Raw genomic sequence first — 19,455 nt, 5'->3', positions numbered from 1 at the left:
GTGTATCATTAAATGTCATTTACTTTCCATTGTTCGCTCATTCACAAGCACACTTTTGTTTCCCTCACTCCCTTTTAAGGAAAAAAAACCATATATATAACTGAATTCTGAAAACAAACTTAGTGTCCACTTGTATCAAGATAGACAAGTACATAAAAAATGTTTCCAAATATTCTTTGGGTTTATGAAAAAGAAGATAAACAAAAAAGACACTTTTACTTTATGTTCTTATAGTCTTAAAATAATAAGGGACCATGGCCACCTTGGAGTTAGATTTTCTCAAAGCCAGGGCTACCCTACAACTTTTACTGCGGTGGGCAACAAAGATCCACGGAGGAGAGACAAAGCCTTTCTAGAAATGTCTTCACTAAGAACACTTATTTATTTCCCACACACCAAAAATAGTTGACTAATGCGTACTCTCTGCTTATTTTCCCTGTTTCCATTTCCAAATTTGAGAAAAGTTCGGTAGAGCGGTTAAAATGGCATGATGACTTTAGTTAGTAATAAAAAGGGTAGTAGTGAAAGAGATACACTAATTACAGTCGTTCTGCCCACGCTTTCAGAAGCTCCACCAGGAGCCTCATCCATCCCTACTGAGCTGCCATGGACCCCAAGATTATGTTGTCTACACTGGCTTAGAAATTCCCTCCACCACAGTTCCCCTTCCACACCCCCTGAGTAACAGACAGTGAGAATGGGGGCGGGAGGGGAAATGTGTAGGTAACTAAAAACCCTGAATTACTGGTTTGATTTCAAAATATGTGACCTACAAAACAACAAACAAACAAGCAAACCACAAGTGTGGCAGATGAAGGGCTCCTCTTGCTTCCTTACCAAGGAAATCACATAAGGGCAGAGTGAAGTGTAGAAAATGAAATTGGACAAACGAATGAAATTAACATGTGTATTTGCACTCATCACCACTGTCAATCTATCTCCATGTCCCTCCCTCTGATCCCTCTGATGACCAATTTGTCAGTCTCCTAGATCACACGGGGTTGACCAGGGTGGAGAGCAGCCCTGGAAGGCCTCTAGGAGATGTTGTCGGTGGCAGGAAGAACCGTGGTCCAGGGAGCTGGCCCTTCCCTGGCAGTCTCTGGCGACCAGCATGTTGCCAAGGGGGCAACAGGGCACAAGGGTGCAGTGTGAGCAACACAGTCTCTTCCTACGGGTAAAATCGTCTCCAGCTCAGGGAACGGGAGTATCAGTCGGTAGTGTAGACGGACCATCAGAGAGTACGATGAGCTTCTGAGTGCAAATCCTGATGGGCTGGGCTCTCTCGGGCTGCCTGTGTCTGGGAGCTCTTCCGTTACTCCTCATAGGTCACCTCAGAGATGCTTCCTTTAACCTCTTTCTAAACTAAGTACATAAAACCTTGGTTCGTGAGAGTAATTCATTCTGGAAACATCCTTGTAATGCAAAGGACGTGTATGTCAAAGCGAATTTCCCCATAAGAAATAATGCAAACTCATTCATCCTACAAACCAAAAATATCCATATAAAAATGATGACAATATAATGTAATTGTATATATATAATATAATGTAATTGTAATATAATTGTAATAAATTGTATATATATAATATAATGTAATTGTAATATAATACAAAATAATAAAGAAAATACAAAATTGAAAGAAAAAGAAACAAATTAGCCTGCACTTGCCTTGGAAACCCTTTGTGGCTGGTGAGAGGGAGACCAGAGGAGGGTTACTGTGCAGGACGACTTTCACTATCACTAACGGAATCACTGCTATCTGTTGGCTCAATGGAATCTCTTTCTTTTCGTGCAGCTTTATCAAGGAGCCTAGCCAATGACACTTGCTTTTGCCTCCTTTTGAGGATGTCATGGAAATGTGACACTGCATTGACAATCACCCACAATCCCACAGCGAGAGAGAGAGAGAGAGAGAGAGAGAGAGAGAGAGAAGAACCATCAGCTCAGTTGTGATCATGTGACGTTCAGCATCATGTACTCATATTGCAAGACATCACTCATTTATCAAGTTAAAATATGTTAGAAATGTCTGCCTGTCTTGTGAAACACTCACAGAACAAGTTGCTCACAATCCAAGGTTTTACTGTACTTAGTTAATGCACCCATGAATGAAGAAATAGGGCCCACAACTGAGCTGAGTTTCCTCCTCTGTAATGAGGACAGCCAATGCGGGCAGATCTTCACTGAGCCCCCATAACGTGCTGGCTCAGAGTGAGGTATGGTGCGGAGCCAGAGAGGAGCCGAGGTGAACTTTCCTGGCAGGGGAGGGTCCCCGAGGATTAGAGACAAAATACTAAAAATGCCTGACTCGGAGTGAGGGAGTAGTAAGCCCTCGGTTAAAAGGAACTTTCATTACCTCTTAAAGGAAACCCCTTTAATGTTTGTTTATTTTTGAGAGAGACAAAGTGTGAGTGGGGGAGGGGCAGAGAGAGAGGGGGATACAGAATCTGAAGCAGGCTCCAGGCTCTGAGCTGTCAGCAGCAGCCCAATGCAGGGCTTGAACTCACAAACCACAAGATCAGACGCTTAACTGACTGACCACCCAGGCGCCCCTCCAGGGTCCTCATTTTATCCAGGTCTCTGCTTCTCTTTCCACCCACAGTCCCTCCCACCCCCATCCTCACCCCCAGGACACATTTGAAATACAATTCCATTCACAGAACGTTTGATTTGGGGTGCCAAGTGACGTTAATAGTAGTAACAAATATAATTAGTGCTTGAGTTGGACAAAGGGAAAACAGGATGGCGCTGGCCTTGGAGATTCTTAAAAAGACAAGTTCCGGGGCGCCTGGGTGGCTCAGTCGGTGAAGTGTCTGACTTCAGCTCAGGTCATGATCTCACGGTTCGTGGGTTCCAGCCCCGCGTCGGGCTCTGTGCTGACAGCTCAGAGCCTGGAGCCTGTTTCAGACTCTGTGCCTCCGTCTCTCTCTGCCCCTCCCCTGCTCATGTTCTGTCTCTCTCTGTCTCAAAAATGAATAAACTATAAAAAATAAAATAAAATAAAAAAAAGACAAGTCCCTCCAGGGAAAAGTGGCAGCTCAGAGCCTACCCAGAGCAGTCCCCATCAATGGCCCCAGCCGTCCTGGCCCTCCTGCTATAAGAAAAGGTCCTGAAACCCAGCAAGCAGGCCACTCCCGGCTGGTCTTGGTGGTGGTGGTGGGACCAGGAGAGAGAAATAATGTCCTCAGTCACCAGCGGTGACAGCCAGAAGATAAAGGTTCTGGTGGAAGCCGAATTTGGACAACTAAGAGGAAGACATCAGTGGTATGTTCCAGAAGAGGAAGGAGATGACAAAAGGGGCCAGGAAAGGTCTGCTTCTCCCTAATTCTAATCAGGCAGTGCTGGGGGAGGTGGGGGACAGGGGTTCTCTGTCCCTTTTATCCTTTTGGGGGGGCGCTCTATGGGAGGATTGTCTGTTCTTTCACTTGAAATGCCATTTAATTGCATTTTAAAAATATTTCAAAGGTGTCATCCAAGTAATATGTGCCTTTAGTTAAAAATTAATTCCAGGGGTGCCTGGGTGGCTCAGTCGGTTGGGTGTCCCACTTCAGCTCAGGTCATGATCTCACGGTTCATGGGGTCAGGCCCCACATCAGGCTCTGTGCTGGCGGCTAGCTCAGAGACTGGAGGCTGCTTCAGATTCTGTGTCTCCCTCTCTCTCTGACCCTCCCCTGCTCATGCTGTCTCTCTCTCTTTCTCTTTCTTTCTCTCTTTCTCTCAGAAATAAATAAAACATTAAAAAAACTTTTTTAATTAAAAATATAAATTAAAACAATTAATTTCATCATTGCTTTGTAAAGAAATCAAGCCCTTGACCCGTAACAGCCCTCTAAGGATATTGGTTACAACCTGAATCACCTTGGACAAGGCCTTCAGAGTGTGTTCCCGGCTGCCAGGATTGCCAGCCACGGCTTTGCCACTGCCCCTTGGGCTCAGCCACAGCCTGCGTTCCCAGCCAGCCTTGCCACCTTCCCCCACGCTCCCTTCGCTGCCTCCCATTTCCCAGCCTACAAGCCCTCATGTCCTTCAGCCTCTAACATCATCCCCCAAACCTTCCCTTTCAGTTCCTTAGGCAGCCGGGTGCGGATTCCTCCAAGGACCAAACCGTACTATGATCACCTCTCTTATAACATCTTTGATTTAGGGTGTGATTTTTTTCCACATCTCTGTATTTCTCAAGAGAATATGAATTCACAGAACCCTTGCCTAATTTTATTTTAATTCCCAGTGCCTAGCATGGTGGGAAACAAAAGGTAAATATTCAGGGGTGCCTGGTTCACTTAGTCAGTTAAGCATCAACCTCTTGATTTCCGCTCAGGTCACAATCCCAGGGTCGTGGGATCGAGCCGCAAGTCAGGTTTCATGCTGGTCGTGGAACCTGCTTAGAATTCTCTTTCCCTCCCTCTGCCCCTTCCCTGCTTTCTTTTTTTTTTTTCCCTCTTTCTCTCTCTTTGTCAAAATAAATAAATAAACATTAAAAAACAAAACCCAAAAAGGTAAGTATTCAATAGCGGCTTCATAGATGCATGAACGAGCAAATGAATGAATGAATGAATGAATGAATGGTACCCTGCAGATGCCAGGATGCTCTTTCTGCGAAGCGAATCTGACCCGTCTCTCTCTGCACTGCATTCATTCCCGGGCTCCCTCTCTGGCGATGAGTTTCCTTGGGGGCTGTAAACAAACAAGAAACAAACAAACAAAATGAAGGAGCAACAGAAGGAGAGAAGTGGAGGGGACTCCGGCAAATTATTTTCACGGAGTTTCTGTTTCCTCATTTGTGAAATGAAAGTGCTGCCAGGAGGAGCTTTGAAGGAATCTTCCAGTTCCAGCTGGCCCGGCTCCACAACAGCTGTTCTCCTGAGTCCTGGCAGCCAGTCCCGGAGTCTTAGCGCCATCTAGTGATAGGCAGTCCGGCAGCAGTGGCGGGAAAGCCTGGCGAACCGGACCGTGGGCGCAAGAAGGAAACCCTGAGCTTCATTATTTGATGAGGCAGCAAGAAATCAGGGCAAATGTGAACTTAAGCTGAGAGGCCTAACTTGGGTGACTCTGAGTCCTTTCTGCTGGGGACGGACTAACTAGAAAGCCTCAGAACATATAAGAAGCAGCCAACTAGGATCCTTAACACGTGAAAAAGGCAAGAAAACAACTCCTGTGTGCCGTGGTCTTCTTGTTCCTTTATTAAGCTACTGCTTGTCCCAATTAACTCTTCTCCTTGGGAGGAAATGTACTTTTGTTTTGTTTTGTTTTTTAATGTTTTATTTATTTCTAGGAGAGAGAGAGAGAGAGACAGCGTGAGCAGGGGAGGGTCAGAGAGAGAGGGAGTCACAGACTGAAACAGGCTCCAGGCTCTGAGCTGGCAGTCAGCACAGAGCCCGATGTGGGGCTTGAGCCCATGAACCGCGAGATCATGACCTAAGCGAAAGTCGGACGCTTAACCGACTAAGCCACCCAGGCGCCCCAGAAATGTACTTTTGAAGAGCCGATGGCGTAGAATTCCAAAATCCCAATAAAAGCTCAAATTATATTTCATTAAGTGTATATATGCCTGTTTCAAATGTCTTTTTTTTTTTTTTTTAACCTTCACCAGAGTGTGATAAAAGAAATGTTAAAAATCCAGGGCACCTGGGTGGCTCCGTCGGGTAAGCCTCTGAGTTCGGCTCAGGTCATGATCTCACAGTTCATGAGTTTGAGCCCTGCATCGGGCTCTGTACTGGTGGTGTGGAGCCTGCTTTCAATTCTCTCTCCCTCTCTCCCTCCCTCCCTTTCTGCCCTTTCCCCATTTGTGTCCTTTCTCTCAAAAATAAATAAACTTGAAAAGAAATTCTAGAAAGAAAGAAAGAAAGAAAGAAAAGAAGAAAGAAAGAAAGAAAGAAAGAAAGAAAGAAAGAAAGAAAGAAAGAAAGAAAGAAAGAAAGAAAGAAAGATGCTAAGACTACAAACATGTCAGGGCGCCTGGTTGGCTCAGTCGGTTAAGTTCCTGACTTGGGCTCAGGTCACGATCTTGCTGTTTGCAAGTTTGAGCCCTGTGTCGGGCTCTGTGCTGACAGTTAGAGCCTGGAGCCTGCTTTGGATTCTGTGTCTCCCTCTCTCTGCCCCTCCCCTGCTCATGCTGTGTCTCTGGCTCCCAAAAATAAATAAACATTAAAAAAATCCAACTATGGTCAACTAACAATATAGAAAATATTAAAGACAATTCTGGGAGAAGCAAAACAATAGCAAAAACTTTAGTGCTTACAGAATGCTCCTGTGCACATTCCCTTAAAACTCCCCGAAACATTCTATCAACCTGATATTTGTTTTCTAAATTACTTTCTAGTTGCCAAAAGCAAGACTCAACCAACCAACGGAACAAGTAAACACAGTTTCTTTTCATTTTTTTTTTAATCGAAAACTGAAGGAGAATGATACGGTCTCTTTGTTGTATGGTCTGTCCCCATGAGCCATGCTCCTGGGAGCGCCTTCTGGGCAAAACAAACATTTAAAAGGGTAGCTGCTTTACAGACACTTGAAGGAAGAAGGGCCTTTGAGTGGGGAGCAAGACTGATCGGTCCGACATATAAACCATCTCTGAAGGCAAATCCCATGGTAGAGTGTCATCACATTCGCAAAAAATAATCTACATCTGCAGAGTGCCTGACTCTATAAACCTGTTCTTACACATCGTATCACATTGGGGTTTGGGAGAAGCCCACTCACTGCTGGCTGACACTTCCTTACATCGCTGACAAGCAGTAATTATTATCGCACGACCCCAGAAACACACAGAGTATGACGCTGAAACCAGACCATTCCACTCTAGGGACCGTATTTTCCAACCAAAAGTGAGGCCACCTGCATGGACGAGAATGTACATGCACGCGGACGCCAAGGGGGAAGTGGGCTCTGCTAGTGCATATCACCCCTGCATTCTTCCTTGGGAAATGTATCATCTAGAAGTGTCTGGAAAAAGCAAAATCTGCAACTGGGAAACCAATTTGGCCCTTTTCTGACTGGAATCAGAATGAAATAGGCTGGATTTGGAGGCAGCTTTGAAGAAAGAGGATGACTGGCCGGGCGCAGTTGGCTCAGGCATTAACAACATAAAAGAATGTGGCAGTTATGAGTGATGGACTCAGGAGGCAGGTCTGTGCCTGATTTTTGTATTTTACCTGCCATTGAATGTGTGCCTCAACCTGTAAGCTTCTTAGAGGTACTGCTTTTATATCTAATACAGTTACATAAAAGACCATATGTTCTATTTGGATCAGCTCAGTTTTACCTGACAAATTCATAAAAAGCTTCACACGTACAGGCTTGAAAAACAAACTCAAAATAAATAAAAAATTTAAATTCTAATCGCGCTCATATAGGTCACCAAAGTACTCGGGGAGAAGGTCCATCAGCCCAATGCAAGGTCATCAGCCTCACAATAAACTCCAAATAAGGGAAACGCCTGCTATGAATTTCATGGGGATTTAAAATATATTAGGTCCTTGTGAAAAATTACCTTCCGGACTGGCCCCCATTGAAATGTAAATGTGTTCTCTTTATTCTCCAAACTCCCCCATTTTTTTCCTCCTGAAATTCCATTTGGAAACTCTGTGTATTTGTAGATGCCACAGTTATTACCTCCTTTTTGCTGTTAAGTGTGCTCTGCTTAGAGGTTTTTATAAGAGTTATCTCTCCTGTAACGAATACTCAGCAATTCAGGCCGGTCTTTTCAGCTTGCTGGATGTAAGTGTCCCTTGATTAATGGACCTGTCAACTCGATCAGCGGTTATCATAGGACAAAGGCTTGGCCTGAAAAATGTCACTTCTTATCCTCGTTGCCCAAGCACTTCTGGTTTACAAGCTTTGTGCACCTACCAGCTGCACCTAGTATTTCGTTTCTCGTTTGGTTAATAATAAGGGAAGTTAGATGAAAGTAGATCATTGAATTACTGAATCCAATAGAAATAATTTCTTTTGTTCAAACAATGCACGCCATATGATGGAGGGTGTTTTTTGTCTTCCTAACTCCTTTCACTTCTGTCAGCTGAACGGCTACCTAACCATTTAAATCAATGTATAGATCAATATATACAACATTCATTTTTGCCTCCATTCTGCCTGGGGTTAAAGTCTTGCAAGAATAGAGTTGCTTGGGAGGAAAAGAAAAAAAATCAAGTCCTTAAATGAAATTATTCTGCTTTAGTAAGTCCAAGACAGAGCATCTGTTAAAATTAAGGCTTATGGGGGCGCCTGGGTGGCTTAGTCGGTTAAGCGTCCGACTTTCGCTTAGGTCATGATCTCGCGGTTCATGGGTTCGAGCCCCGCGTCGGGCTCTGTGCTGACTGCCAGCTCAGAGCCTGGAGCCTGTTTCAGTCTGTGACTCCCTCTCTCTCTGACCCTCCCCTGCTCACGCTGTCTCTCTCTCTCTCCTAGAAATAAATAAAACATTAAAAAAAAATTAAAAAAAAATTAAAAAAAAAATTAAGGCTTATGCTTTGAAAGTCAATTTTGCGTGTGCTTTTATGTGGTTGGAATCCATTCGGGGGAGGCACCAGAGCCCTGAGATTATAAATGAGCAGAATAATGGGCGACTCTGAGCTTCTGGATGGGCAATATTCTTATTTTTCCTAAAAGACTTTATTCTTAAATGATCTCTACACCCAACATGGGGCTCAAACTTACAACCCCAAGATCAAGACTCACATGCTCTACTGGCCAAGCCAGCCAAGGGTCCTAGATAGCAATAGTCTTGAAAAATTACATAACTATCTGGGTAGAATAAATTTCAAGATGATTATGAAGTCCAATGTTACCAAAGTTATAAACCAGTGGACTACCTCCATGTGTTCCACAGTGTAAATAAAGGAAATCACCAAATGCCATGCTGGGACCCCAATAAAAGAAGTAAAGCAAAAAACATGTTCTTTCAATGTTTGGGGGTATATATAATACACATATTAGGCCTCAAAAGAAACAAGGACTAGAGTATGGCATATAATTTCCATAACTATAAAAATCTAAAATGTTCTTAAATAATAAGGAAGGGAATATAAGCCTAGAGCCAAAATAGCTAGACATAGCATCTCATGGAACGTAAATGTGGGACGACGCTTCCAGGGCTGGTGGAGCCTGGATCAGCCAGGCCAAGTTCAAGGACTTGAGGACTAGGATGAAGCAGGGACATCGAGGTCCTATAAATACCAAATTCGAGCAACATCAAGACTAAAGGGTAAAAACCTGATAAAGAACTGATGGCAACATAGGAGCGCTGTGGCTGGCACTCACAGACATTCTAATGGCCTTGAGGGAGTGGTTCTGCACTAAGCAATAAACCCTCCACTGAATACGAAGAAGAAAGCAAACTTGGGGGGGGGTACCTCAGGAGGTCCATTGGTTAAGACTCTTGATTTCGGCTCAGGTTATAATCTCATGGTTTGGTTTGTGAGCTCGAGCCCTGCGCTGGACTCTGCACTAACAGTGCAGAGCCTGCTTGGGATTCTCTCCCTCTCTCTCCATTCCCTCCTCGGCTCACAGATATGGTTAGGCTCCTGCTGTTTCCGGCAGGTGAGTGCCCTTTGATTTCCTTGTAAGCAAGTCTGAGAAATTCTGTGATTACTGGAAGGTTCCCCCAGGTTGCAACGGATAATTCAAACCTGGATCATACAAAGTTTCTGGTCTCCTGTTTCCCAAAATTTCTTCCCCTTAGTTGTCATGTAATGTTCCAAAGGGGTAATTTAAAAGGGGATCTACCTGTGTCTTCAATTCTACTCTTTCAGGTAAATGTGGTTTCTGATAGAATGCAGAATATTATTTTTTGGTACGAACTTTCATGGCTCATACTTTCCCAGCAGCTTTCTTTCCTGCTAAGTGCTGCTCGTTATACATTTGCCCAGAGCCATCAATGTAATTTCCTCTGTCGAACTGAGGCCAATCTGATTTTAGGAACTTTTACTTTTAAAAACTTTAAGCTTATGTATGGAAGTTTTCAGTCTTACCTGAATTATTCTTTTGGACTCATCTGGGAACACGTTGAGTTCTTTTTTTCCTTTCTTTAAGGAGCAAAACACTTTCTGGGGTGCCTGGGTGGCTTAGTTGGTTAAGCGTCCGACTTTCGCTTAGGTCATGATCTCACGGTTCGTGGGTTCGAGCCCCGCGTCAGGCTCTGTGCTGACTGCCAGCTCAGAGCCTGGAGCCTGTTTCAGTCTGTGACTCCCTCTCTGACCCTCCCCTGCTCACGCTGTCTCTCTCTCTCTGTCTCCTAGAAATAAATAAACATTTAAAAAAAAAAAAAAAGGAGCAAAACACTTTGGTTTCAGAAACTTGGGACGGCAAAATCGGGGGTGGTGGGGGTTGACCACAACAGTCTCTATGCACGTTTCTATACACACTGGCTGTGGGGAAACACAACTTTCCTGGATTTGCCGGCGCTAATGCTCTGGTAAAAGCCCTCACCTCCTGGGCCCCTTCGCATGCCCGTGATAATGAGATCTGCAGTCATTAATCTAGCTGATTGGTCTTCTTCTGAGAGGATGGTAAAGCTCCTCTTATCGCAGGGAGAGGGCCAAATGGCTCCAGCTGGGCCTCGGGCCCTTGGTTAGGTCCTGAGGTGCATGAAGACTGCAGTGCTGGATCTATGGGTAGGCATTTAGATCAAAAGGAATGAAGTCCGAGAACTTGGGAGACTCTACAGGTGGCAAAAGCAGAGACACTGGGGTCTGTCTAGCTCCTGGAGAGACTATTTACACACCAAAGGGTTGGCATTAGGTTTCAGACCCATTAAATATCCAAGGAGGATCTTTCAAGAAAGAAGATGACAGCTACCTCCTTCCTCTATATGAGCGAGAACGAGAACGATTACTTTTCCTAGCACAGGACACTTGACCCCTGGTGAGAGGTAAGCTCTGGGGAGCCTGGGGGTGGCGGGATACACTTACCTCTTCCTTTTAGGCAGTTAATAAGAAATCTGTCTCAGATCCAGAACACCTTGTATGTGTATTCAGGATAAAATAAATAACAATGAACATTAAAAACCGAACACTGACAGAGTGGGTTGTTAGACTGCGATGGATCTTTTCCCTCCTCCTCCATCAATCATGACCAGCTCAGGAGAAGGCAGGAAGTAATATGTCCAATCAAAAGCGTAGTCCTGCCTTTCCAGGCTGGGAGGTGCCCAGAATGCCTCAGGGCCAAGGTCAACAATAGAGACTGCAGCCTTTTGTGGTGCAGCTAGTCTGCACTGAGTGGAGTTGCCAGAAAAGATACAGGACACCCAGTCAAATGCGAATTTGGGACAAATAACAAATAATAACATAAGTATATCCCAAATATTGCATGGGCCATACTTATGCTTAAAAAAAAAACTCCACTCATTCTTTATCTGAAACTGAAATTTAACTGGGCATCCTGTGTTTTTATTTGCTAAATTTGAGACTCTACCATGATGACGGTGACCTCTTGGGAGATGCAAGCAACTCATGTCCATTGAAAGAATAAATTTATTTTTTTTTTAAGTGTATTTAGTTTTGAGAGAGAGTGTGTGTGAGCAAGCAGGGGAGGGGCAGAGAGAAGAGAGAGACAGAGAATCCCAAGCAGGCTCCACAGTGTCAGCACAGAGCCTGACGCCGGACTCGATCTCACCAACTGTGAGATCATGACCTGAGCCAAGAATTGGATGCTTAACAGAGTGAGCCACTCAGGTGCCCCTAAAACAACACATTTAAAAGGGCACTTAGACCTTTCTCTTCATTTCTGAAGGGATGTTGGAGGGGACTGTGCTTATATACTGAATCTGGGAAACGTTGATCTCCATAATTTATGTGTTATGGACAGAATGTGTCTCCCCACCAATCCCTGTGAAGGCCTAACCCCCCAGTGTGGCTGTGTCTGGAAATGAGGCCTCTGAGGGAATATTTGAGGCTAATGAGGTCATAAAAGTGGGGCCCTGAGCCAGTGGGGCAGTGCGCTTATGAGAAGAGACACCAGAAAGCCCGAGCTTTAAAAAAGTATCCCCAAAGTATTTCTATCTGCTTCAGGGAGGTTTCTTTCCTTATGAGCAATGGAAACTAACTCTGGCCAACCTACAGCTGAAGTGAATTTATTCATAATACACAAGGTAGCTCATGTACTTAAGGAAAAGCTGAAGTCCTGGCTGGGAAGGACGGGAACACGACAGCAACAAGGATCTGAGCGACGGGAACAAAGCGCGTGTGCAGTCAGGGTGTCAGGACCACGATTTACCTGTTTCCGTTTTCTCTCTTTCCCTCCCATCTCATTGCCCTCCAAGGCGGGTGTTTTCAGCAGCAGGTAAGAGATCATGACTAAGAATGGCTTAATAATAAAGCTACTTCGTTGTCTCATGTAACAAGTTTTCTGGAGATGAGTGGTCTGTGGTTGGGCAAGCACGTCACAGTCTACGTTGCTCATTCTTTGGCCGTTCAATCACAAAATGGCTGCTGCAGCTTGAAATATATTCTCCCCCCAACATTGCAAGCAGAAAGAAAGATAAAAGGCAGAAATAGGTGGTGTTCCTTCTCATTAAGGAAGCCTCCCATCACCGTTCTGCTTATAATACTTTGGTTGGAACTGGTCACGTGGCCACCTCTAGCCACAAGGAAGGCTGGGAAAGTGGGCATCTGGCATAAGTGATGAGAAGAGCAGTGACTGGCTCACACCAGGGCTTCATCTCCTGGGGCTGCGCATATTGCTGCACAAGATGAGATCAGAGTTCTGTTAGCAAGAAGGAAGGGGCATAGCTCTCATGATCCGTGTTCCCTGGAAAGGCAGCCAATGGGCCTAGTTTGGTCCACCATGTTTGAATCATGAGGCACAAGTGAAAGGTACTGTTTCAAAAAGCAGCAGGACCCTGTGGCTGGAAGAAGGGGAGTGAAAGCTGAGTACAAAGAGGACCCATCTCCCCCTCCCTCTCCCAATGGCCTTTTCAGATACTGGGTGGTATTCCAGCCCAGCAAGGACAGGCTCTGTAACTGTGGGACCCAGTACAAATAAAAATGTGGGATGCCTTATTCAAAAACTGTAAAGAATTTCAAGATGGTGGGAGCGGAGCATTAAACAAACATGAGATCCTTCTGAACGTGGGGCCGCGTGTGACTGTGCAGGTCACACTACCATGAGGCCTGCCCTGGGCCAAGCCCAGAACAGAAGCAACCATCATCTTAGGAGAGCAAGCCTGAGGTGTGGTGTTTTAGGGTCTGTTTGGTTTGTTTTTGTTTTTGTTTCTGTTTTTTTGTTTTTTGTTTTTTGTTTTGACAGAGAGAGAGGGTGCAAGTGAGCAAGGGACAAAGAGAGAGAGAGAGGATCCCAGGAGGGGCAGAGGGGAGAGAAGCAGAGAGAGAGAGAGAGAAGTGGGGCTCATTCAAAGCAGGGCCTGAGCTCACCCAGTATGGGACTTGAACTCATGAACCATGAGATCATGACCTGAGCCAAAGTTAGATGCTGAACGAGCGAGCCACTCCGGGCCCCTTGGGTCTGTGTTTGTATGAAACTAGATTAGATACATCCATGGATGGGGGGGAGGACTGTGATGTGTACTGGTGTAATTAACATATGTCCAGGCCTGTGTACAAACTTTCAATTAAAGAGCAAAGAAAAAGGTGATCACACCTCTGCTGGGGGTCTAGCCCTGGACAGAGGTGGAATTCAGGGAACACAGAGTTCTCAGGAAGCATCCTCTGTACCCCACCTGCAGCAGAGGAAAGGGGAGGGGATGGGATCGCAAGCCAGCTTTACCCCTCATGCCCATTCAGACTTGGCAATGCTGTGTGTTATCTGATCATCACTGTGACCCAGTGCAGTGCAATGTATTATCTCCATCTTCTGGATGAGGCTGCTGGAACTCAGAGAGTTCCGTGTCATCTGTGGTATATCATCAAGTGAGGATTGGAAGCTGGGTGGTCTGAATACAGAGTCCCAAGCTGGACGCTTAACCAACTGGGCCACCAGTGTTTATCAGCACGTCAGGGCGCTGGACAAGTCTCATGGAGTTGGGTCATTGTAGGTTTGACCAGACACAAAGGGGCTGTTTTTCAGGGTTAGAGTCCCAAGGCCCATGGACAAGGTCACTACAAGGATGTCCCTCCAGCACCAGAAATGCAGGATGGATGACAGCCCCATGATGTCAATCGTAGGTAAGCTAGGGAGCCCGAGCCAGGAAATAAACTTCGCTTTCCTCACAAAAGGGTCTGTCACACACAGTCAGTTTCTGAAAGGAATCCACAAGCCAGGAACATTTGTCTAAATACTTTAATTAAAATGCACTGTAATAGGATAAAAGCCAGAGTGTAAATGCAGAGTTCATGTTTGCTAAGAAAACAGATGAAAATATCCCAGGTAGCCAAATATATTTTGGAATCTGATCATGGAATTTTAAACAGCCTCTTGGTTTTCGTTTTATTTAAAATATTTATATAGTTAAAAAAATAGCTTGCTATTCATTTTCTACCATAGCACAGGGAACGTTGAGACATTTTAAATTAGCAGAGATTCAACATACATAAATAAAGATTCAGGTTCAGCTGCAGAATTACAGTATTCTGAGCTATGCCATCCACACCTTGGCAATCAACCAGAGTCCAATTCTACTTGGAGAATAAAGCTAGCCTCAAATTCAATTGATCTAATATCCAACTTTTGTGAAAGCGCCAAGTTTAATGAAATATCACAGTGAAATTAAGACACTGCTAATCTCATTTCAAAATCAATTTTCTTTCTGGGACAATTCTTGGGAACCTCAAGAATCTCTCGCTTTATATAATAAGCAGTATACATTCAAGAGTTGACATCTAAAATAATGAGTATGTTCATATAAAAAAGATTCCTTATAAAATAGGATCTCACAGTGAAGGTGCCTTCAAAACATTTTGCCAACTACTGAAGGGTAATACACTGACTTGATTGATAGCCCTGAAATACTTGCTAAAGATGGAAGCATTCTCTATGTTTGGATTTAGGATATGTAATGCGGGGGCACCTGGGTGGCTCAGTTGGTTAACTGTCCAACTTGGGCTCAGGTCACAATCTTGCAGTTCAAGGATTTGAGCCCCGCATCAGGATCTGTGCTGACAGCTCAGAACCCAGAGCCTGCTTTGGATTCTGTGTTTCCCTCTCTCTCTGCCCCTCCCCTGCTCATGCTCTGCCTGTCTCTCTGTCTCTCTTTAAAAAACAAAAACAAAAAACCCCACGACAATATGCAGTGAAAATATGAGTATGATAATTGGCGGTGGTAAAGCAAAAATTAGCCCAAACCTCCAGATTTCCCCTATTTAAAAACAGTGTTTCCCAGTGAAATTATGTATCAGATTTTTCAGTGCAGCACTGTTCTTAACAGCATAAGCCTGGAAAGAAGGCAAATGCCTGTCAATAGGACAGCCATTAAATGTTATGGTCTTTGCAGACAATGGACTAGATCGCAGGCATGCCCTTTATATACTAAGAAGAAAGAATCTTCAGAATAAATGAAAAACAACAGCAGCTCTAGTATGTTACTATTTGTGAAAGGGGAAAAAAAAAGAAAAAAGGAAGCGCACAAGAAATTGATTAGAGGGGTCGCTTCCAGGAAGGGGCCCGTCAGGTGGGGCACCAGAGGTAGGAGGGATAATTTTGACTGGGTGCCTTTTATGCCCATACAAATTTATTAAAATAAATTAGTCAAAGCTTTCTAAAAGGCTACAATAATGCTGCTCATCACTAGATTCAATGTGATTACTCAGATCACGTGGTAGGTCACTGACCAGAGAAATCTGTTTGTTACCTTGGGATTTGGAAGTGTTTAGACCGGGCTGAGAACTCCCACAGTGTTTCCGTTTCTTTTCACAGAGGAAATGAACGTTCTGGTTTTCGTCCGATGGACAAATACACACATTTGTAAGCCCTCAAAGGCCTCTTCAGCAGTTCACAATGTCCTGCAATTTTATATAAAATGGGCAGTACGTACCGGAGTTCCGGGGCTTTTTGTGTTCATTGTTGCTGGAGGACACAAAGGGCCCACGACTAGTTTTCCCATTTAAGGACTAGTTTTCCCATTTAATCACCCACTCCCCGGAGAGACATTAGCTATGCAAATAAAATCCCCCCAACATTCTGACTGAAGGACTCCTCCCCAGTCCTTTTATTTTGAATCATTAAAGCAACACGACTTGATTGTTGCTTGGAGAACAATTGGAGAAGCGTCAGGAATGTCAGCTGTGATTTCGGATTCTCCGAACCATCACCTCTACGTCCAGGGTGTTAAAGGAAGCAGGTGTGGGCCCCGCTGGGCCAGAACCGGGTGACGGCAGCGGGTGCTTAGAAGAGGAAGTCCACTTCTGTTCCGAGACTGGGGCATCGGACTTGGAACCAAATGCAGCCTGGGGACAGGAGCCTGGGGGCAGGTCCGCGCTGACTCCCCTAATGGGCCTCACGTCCCCAGTCAGGTCAGGGGAGCCATAATTCCCACTTAGTCAAATGAGCAGCAAAGCCTAACCGCCCTCCTGCTGACAGGCTGTTTATGTTTTTGTTTTAAGGAATCTCTATACCCAGCATGGGGCTTGAACTCACAACTTTGAGATCGAGGGTCGCATGTTCTATCCCCTGAGCCAGCCAGGCTCCCCATCTGTTGGCAGGTTTTCCATCCTTGAGATGTGGGAGGAGACACCCAAACATTCTGGAACCTTCAGTCGCCAACAAAGCTTCCCAGGTGTTGGAGTCCCATTCTATCCAGCTCTCCCCACAAGCTTTTAAATAGAAAAGGATTTTGTTCTTAAAAATAACAGTGGGGAGAGGTAGGGTTCTCAGGCGATGGTGGGAACTTAGGGACACTGACCACATTTGTTGACTTCAAAACCAGCCTTGGCAGAAGCAGGTGGGGCTAGAACGATGGCGCTACTGCCCCGCCCCCGAGTCCGGGCCTGCGGGAGCCTGGCGCGTGGCTGGCGATGCTTCCTCCGGCTTCTCCTCCTGGCTCTCCTCGGGAATCTCCTCCTCCGGGATCTCCTGCTTCTCGGGAATCTCCTCCTCCAGGATCTCCTTCTTCTCCTCTGGGGTCTCCTTCTTCTCCTCCGGGATCTCCTGCTCGGGAATCTCCTCCTCCGGGATCTCCTGCTTCTCCTCTGGGGTCTCCTTCTTCTCCTCCGGGGTCTCCTGCTCGGGAATCTCCTCCTCCGGGATCTCCTTCTTCTCCTCTGGGGTCTCCTTCTTCTCCTCCGGGGTCTCCTTCTCGGGAATCTCCTCCTCCGGGATCTCCTTCTCCTCCTCCGGGATCTCCTTCTTCTCCTCCGGGATCTCCACCAATAGGATCTGTTCACCGGGATCTGGACCTGGGCTCATGCGGATCCGCACTGAGTGCTCCTCCGGCCCGGCCGCCCCCTCCCCGCCTTCCTTGGGCCTCTCAGGGACAGCAGGTGGCGGTGAGCTGGGGGCGGGGGGCTCTGGTGGCACTGGCTGCTCCTGGGGGGCGGGTCCCGCCTCTCCTGCAGCCTCTTGCGAGCTCTTGGCCTGAAAAGCAGAAAGGGTGATTGGTGAGGCAAAGAATATCAGACACTCCTTGGGGGGGGTCTCAGAGGGGTCTTGGGGGGTCTTGCACACCTCCCTGTTCCCCTTTCTCGGACCCCCAAGGAGGAGGATGGCAGAGCACTCAGGGTCTCCATCTAATGGATGGGAAGGGAGGGGTTGGAAGGCATCCAGATTATTTGGTAGACACAGAGTATATTATGGGGAAGTTTAGGAATGAAAAGTCCTGGCTGGATTTAGCGAAGATCTTGGGGATATTTTCGGTCTCTGTTGAGGGGCGGGGCTGGAAGCCAGAGTGAGGCTGCAGGTTCAAGCCCACCCCTGAGCCACTGAGGTAGGAGAGGCTGATGCCAGGAGGGAGAACCACCAAGCCTTTGCAAAGTGGAGCCAGCAGCCCCGTCCACTCCAGTTACCGGGCTGGGTCCTCCTGGATGAATGAGACAAATTCTAAGCAAACAACGTAAAAGGCTGAGATGGCGGAAGCAGCTGCGGCCTGGCCCCCTTTCTGGAAGTCTCAAAGGTTGAGACCCCTCCTCCCCCAGGAGAAGAATGGTTCACTTCCAGAGCATGACGGCGCCCAAGATGGGGCTCCCTCGAGCATCCTTCTATGAACGGACCCGGAAGAATCACGGGGAGGTTGGCCAAGTGCTTCGCCATGTTCAAAATGCCTTTAAAAAGATATCCAAAGGTATCTGCGTGGTTCAGTCGGTTAAGCATCCGACTTCGGCTCGGGTTATGATCTCACGGTTCATCAGGCTCCGTGCTAACAGCTCAGAGTCTGCTTCGGATTCTCTGTCCCCCTCTCTCTGCCCCTCTCCTGCTCATGTTCTTCGTCTTTCTCTCTCAAAAATAAACAAATATTTAAAAAAATAAGATATCCAAGGTATCCTGCTTCATCTACACAGTGCCATGTGGCAACCATGAGTAATCTGCATCTCAGAAAGTTCGAGGAGCTTCCCCAGATCACAGCCCCGGTGGTGACAGAGCTGAGATTCTGATCCGTATCTTTGGATGATTACTTAAGAGCTCCTTGCATTCTGCCAGTCTGCCATGATTGTTCTAAAATTGACTTTTATTAGAATTCTCATGCAAATTTAATTCACATCTCCAAGCTGCCTGGGTAAAAAGCTACTACTCAGGAGCCATCAGCCCCATTTCAATAGAGCCTTTCACTATACTGAGAAGAGCCTTGGGGCTCATGTCTGCTCAGTCCCATGAAGCAGCCAGCACTAAGGACCCAACTTGCTGGTTTGACCTTGACCCTGGTACTCTGTGAGCCAGGCAATCATATCTGTCCTCAGTCTGGGGCCACGGGTGGCTGTATCTTGAGAAGATATGGAACCCCAGGGAGCTTTGATGTCAATCCCCAGACTCCAGGTATCAAAAGATCTCAGGACAGGACCCCTGGACTCCGGAAGGGACCCCTGGATTGAGACTAAGTTCCCTAGGCTCCTTTTCTTTTCCTTCCTTCCTTCCTTCCTTCCTTCCTTCCTTCCTTCCTTCCTTCCTTCCTTCCTTCCTCTTTCTTTTCTTTTCTTTCTTTCTTTCTTTCTTTCTTTCTTTCTTTCTTTCTTTCTTTCTTTTTTTTCTTTCTTTCTTTCTTTCTTTCTTTCTTTCTTTCTTTCTTTCTTTCTTTCTTCTCTCTCTCTCTTTCTTTCAAGTTTTATTTATTTTTGAGAAAGAGAGTGCACACAGGGGAGGGGCATAGAGCGAGGGGGACAGAAGATCCAAAGCGGGCTCTGTGCTGACAGCAGTGAGCCCAATGCGGGGTTTGAACTCATGAACTGTGAGATCATGACCTGAGCTGAAGTCAGACACTTAACCAACTGAGCCCCCCAGGCGCCCCCTTCGAGTCCTGTCACGTGGACCGCAGCCCCCTCCCTGCCGCGGAGCTCCTGCCTAACCACGGCTCCTTCCCAGCAGCCTCCCTAAAGGACAGTCATGAATAGTCATAATTAGTGCAATCATTCTAATTGGCAT

The 19,455-nt window shown here is 46.0% G+C and overlaps 1 protein-coding gene and 1 long non-coding RNA gene across 3 annotated transcripts in view; both read right to left on the bottom strand.

Annotated features, from left to right (window-relative positions):
- Positions 1-893: 893 nt before the first annotated feature.
- On the bottom strand, positions 894-16,637 carry LOC120232155. 2 transcript variants are annotated; one of them, XR_005528508.1, is made up of 3 exons: positions 16,525-16,637; positions 4,570-4,674; positions 894-1,362 (listed from the first exon to the last, which is right to left on the bottom strand). It is a non-coding gene; the product is annotated as an uncharacterized LOC120232155 (long non-coding RNA). The 2 variants fall into 2 exon arrangements; XR_005528507.1 differs by lacking the exon at positions 16,525-16,637 and having other exon boundaries at positions 4,570-4,818.
- Positions 16,638-16,848: 211 nt separating this feature from the next.
- The window catches only part of CNGB1 (cyclic nucleotide gated channel subunit beta 1), a 71,781-nt gene continuing 69,174 nt past the window's right edge, over positions 16,849-19,455 (bottom strand). The window contains exon 33 of the mRNA XM_039232580.1: positions 16,849-17,460. Coding sequence (XP_039088511.1) covers positions 16,849-17,460 — 612 coding nt within the window. The remainder of the gene's footprint in view (positions 17,461-19,455) is intronic.

The sequence above is a fragment of the Hyaena hyaena genome, unplaced genomic scaffold (genome assembly GCF_003009895.1).
Source record: "Hyaena hyaena isolate Hyena2069 unplaced genomic scaffold, ASM300989v1 scaffold_68, whole genome shotgun sequence".
NCBI lineage: Eukaryota > Metazoa > Chordata > Mammalia > Carnivora > Hyaenidae > Hyaena > Hyaena hyaena.
This window is presented reverse-complemented; position numbering and strand designations above follow the sequence as displayed.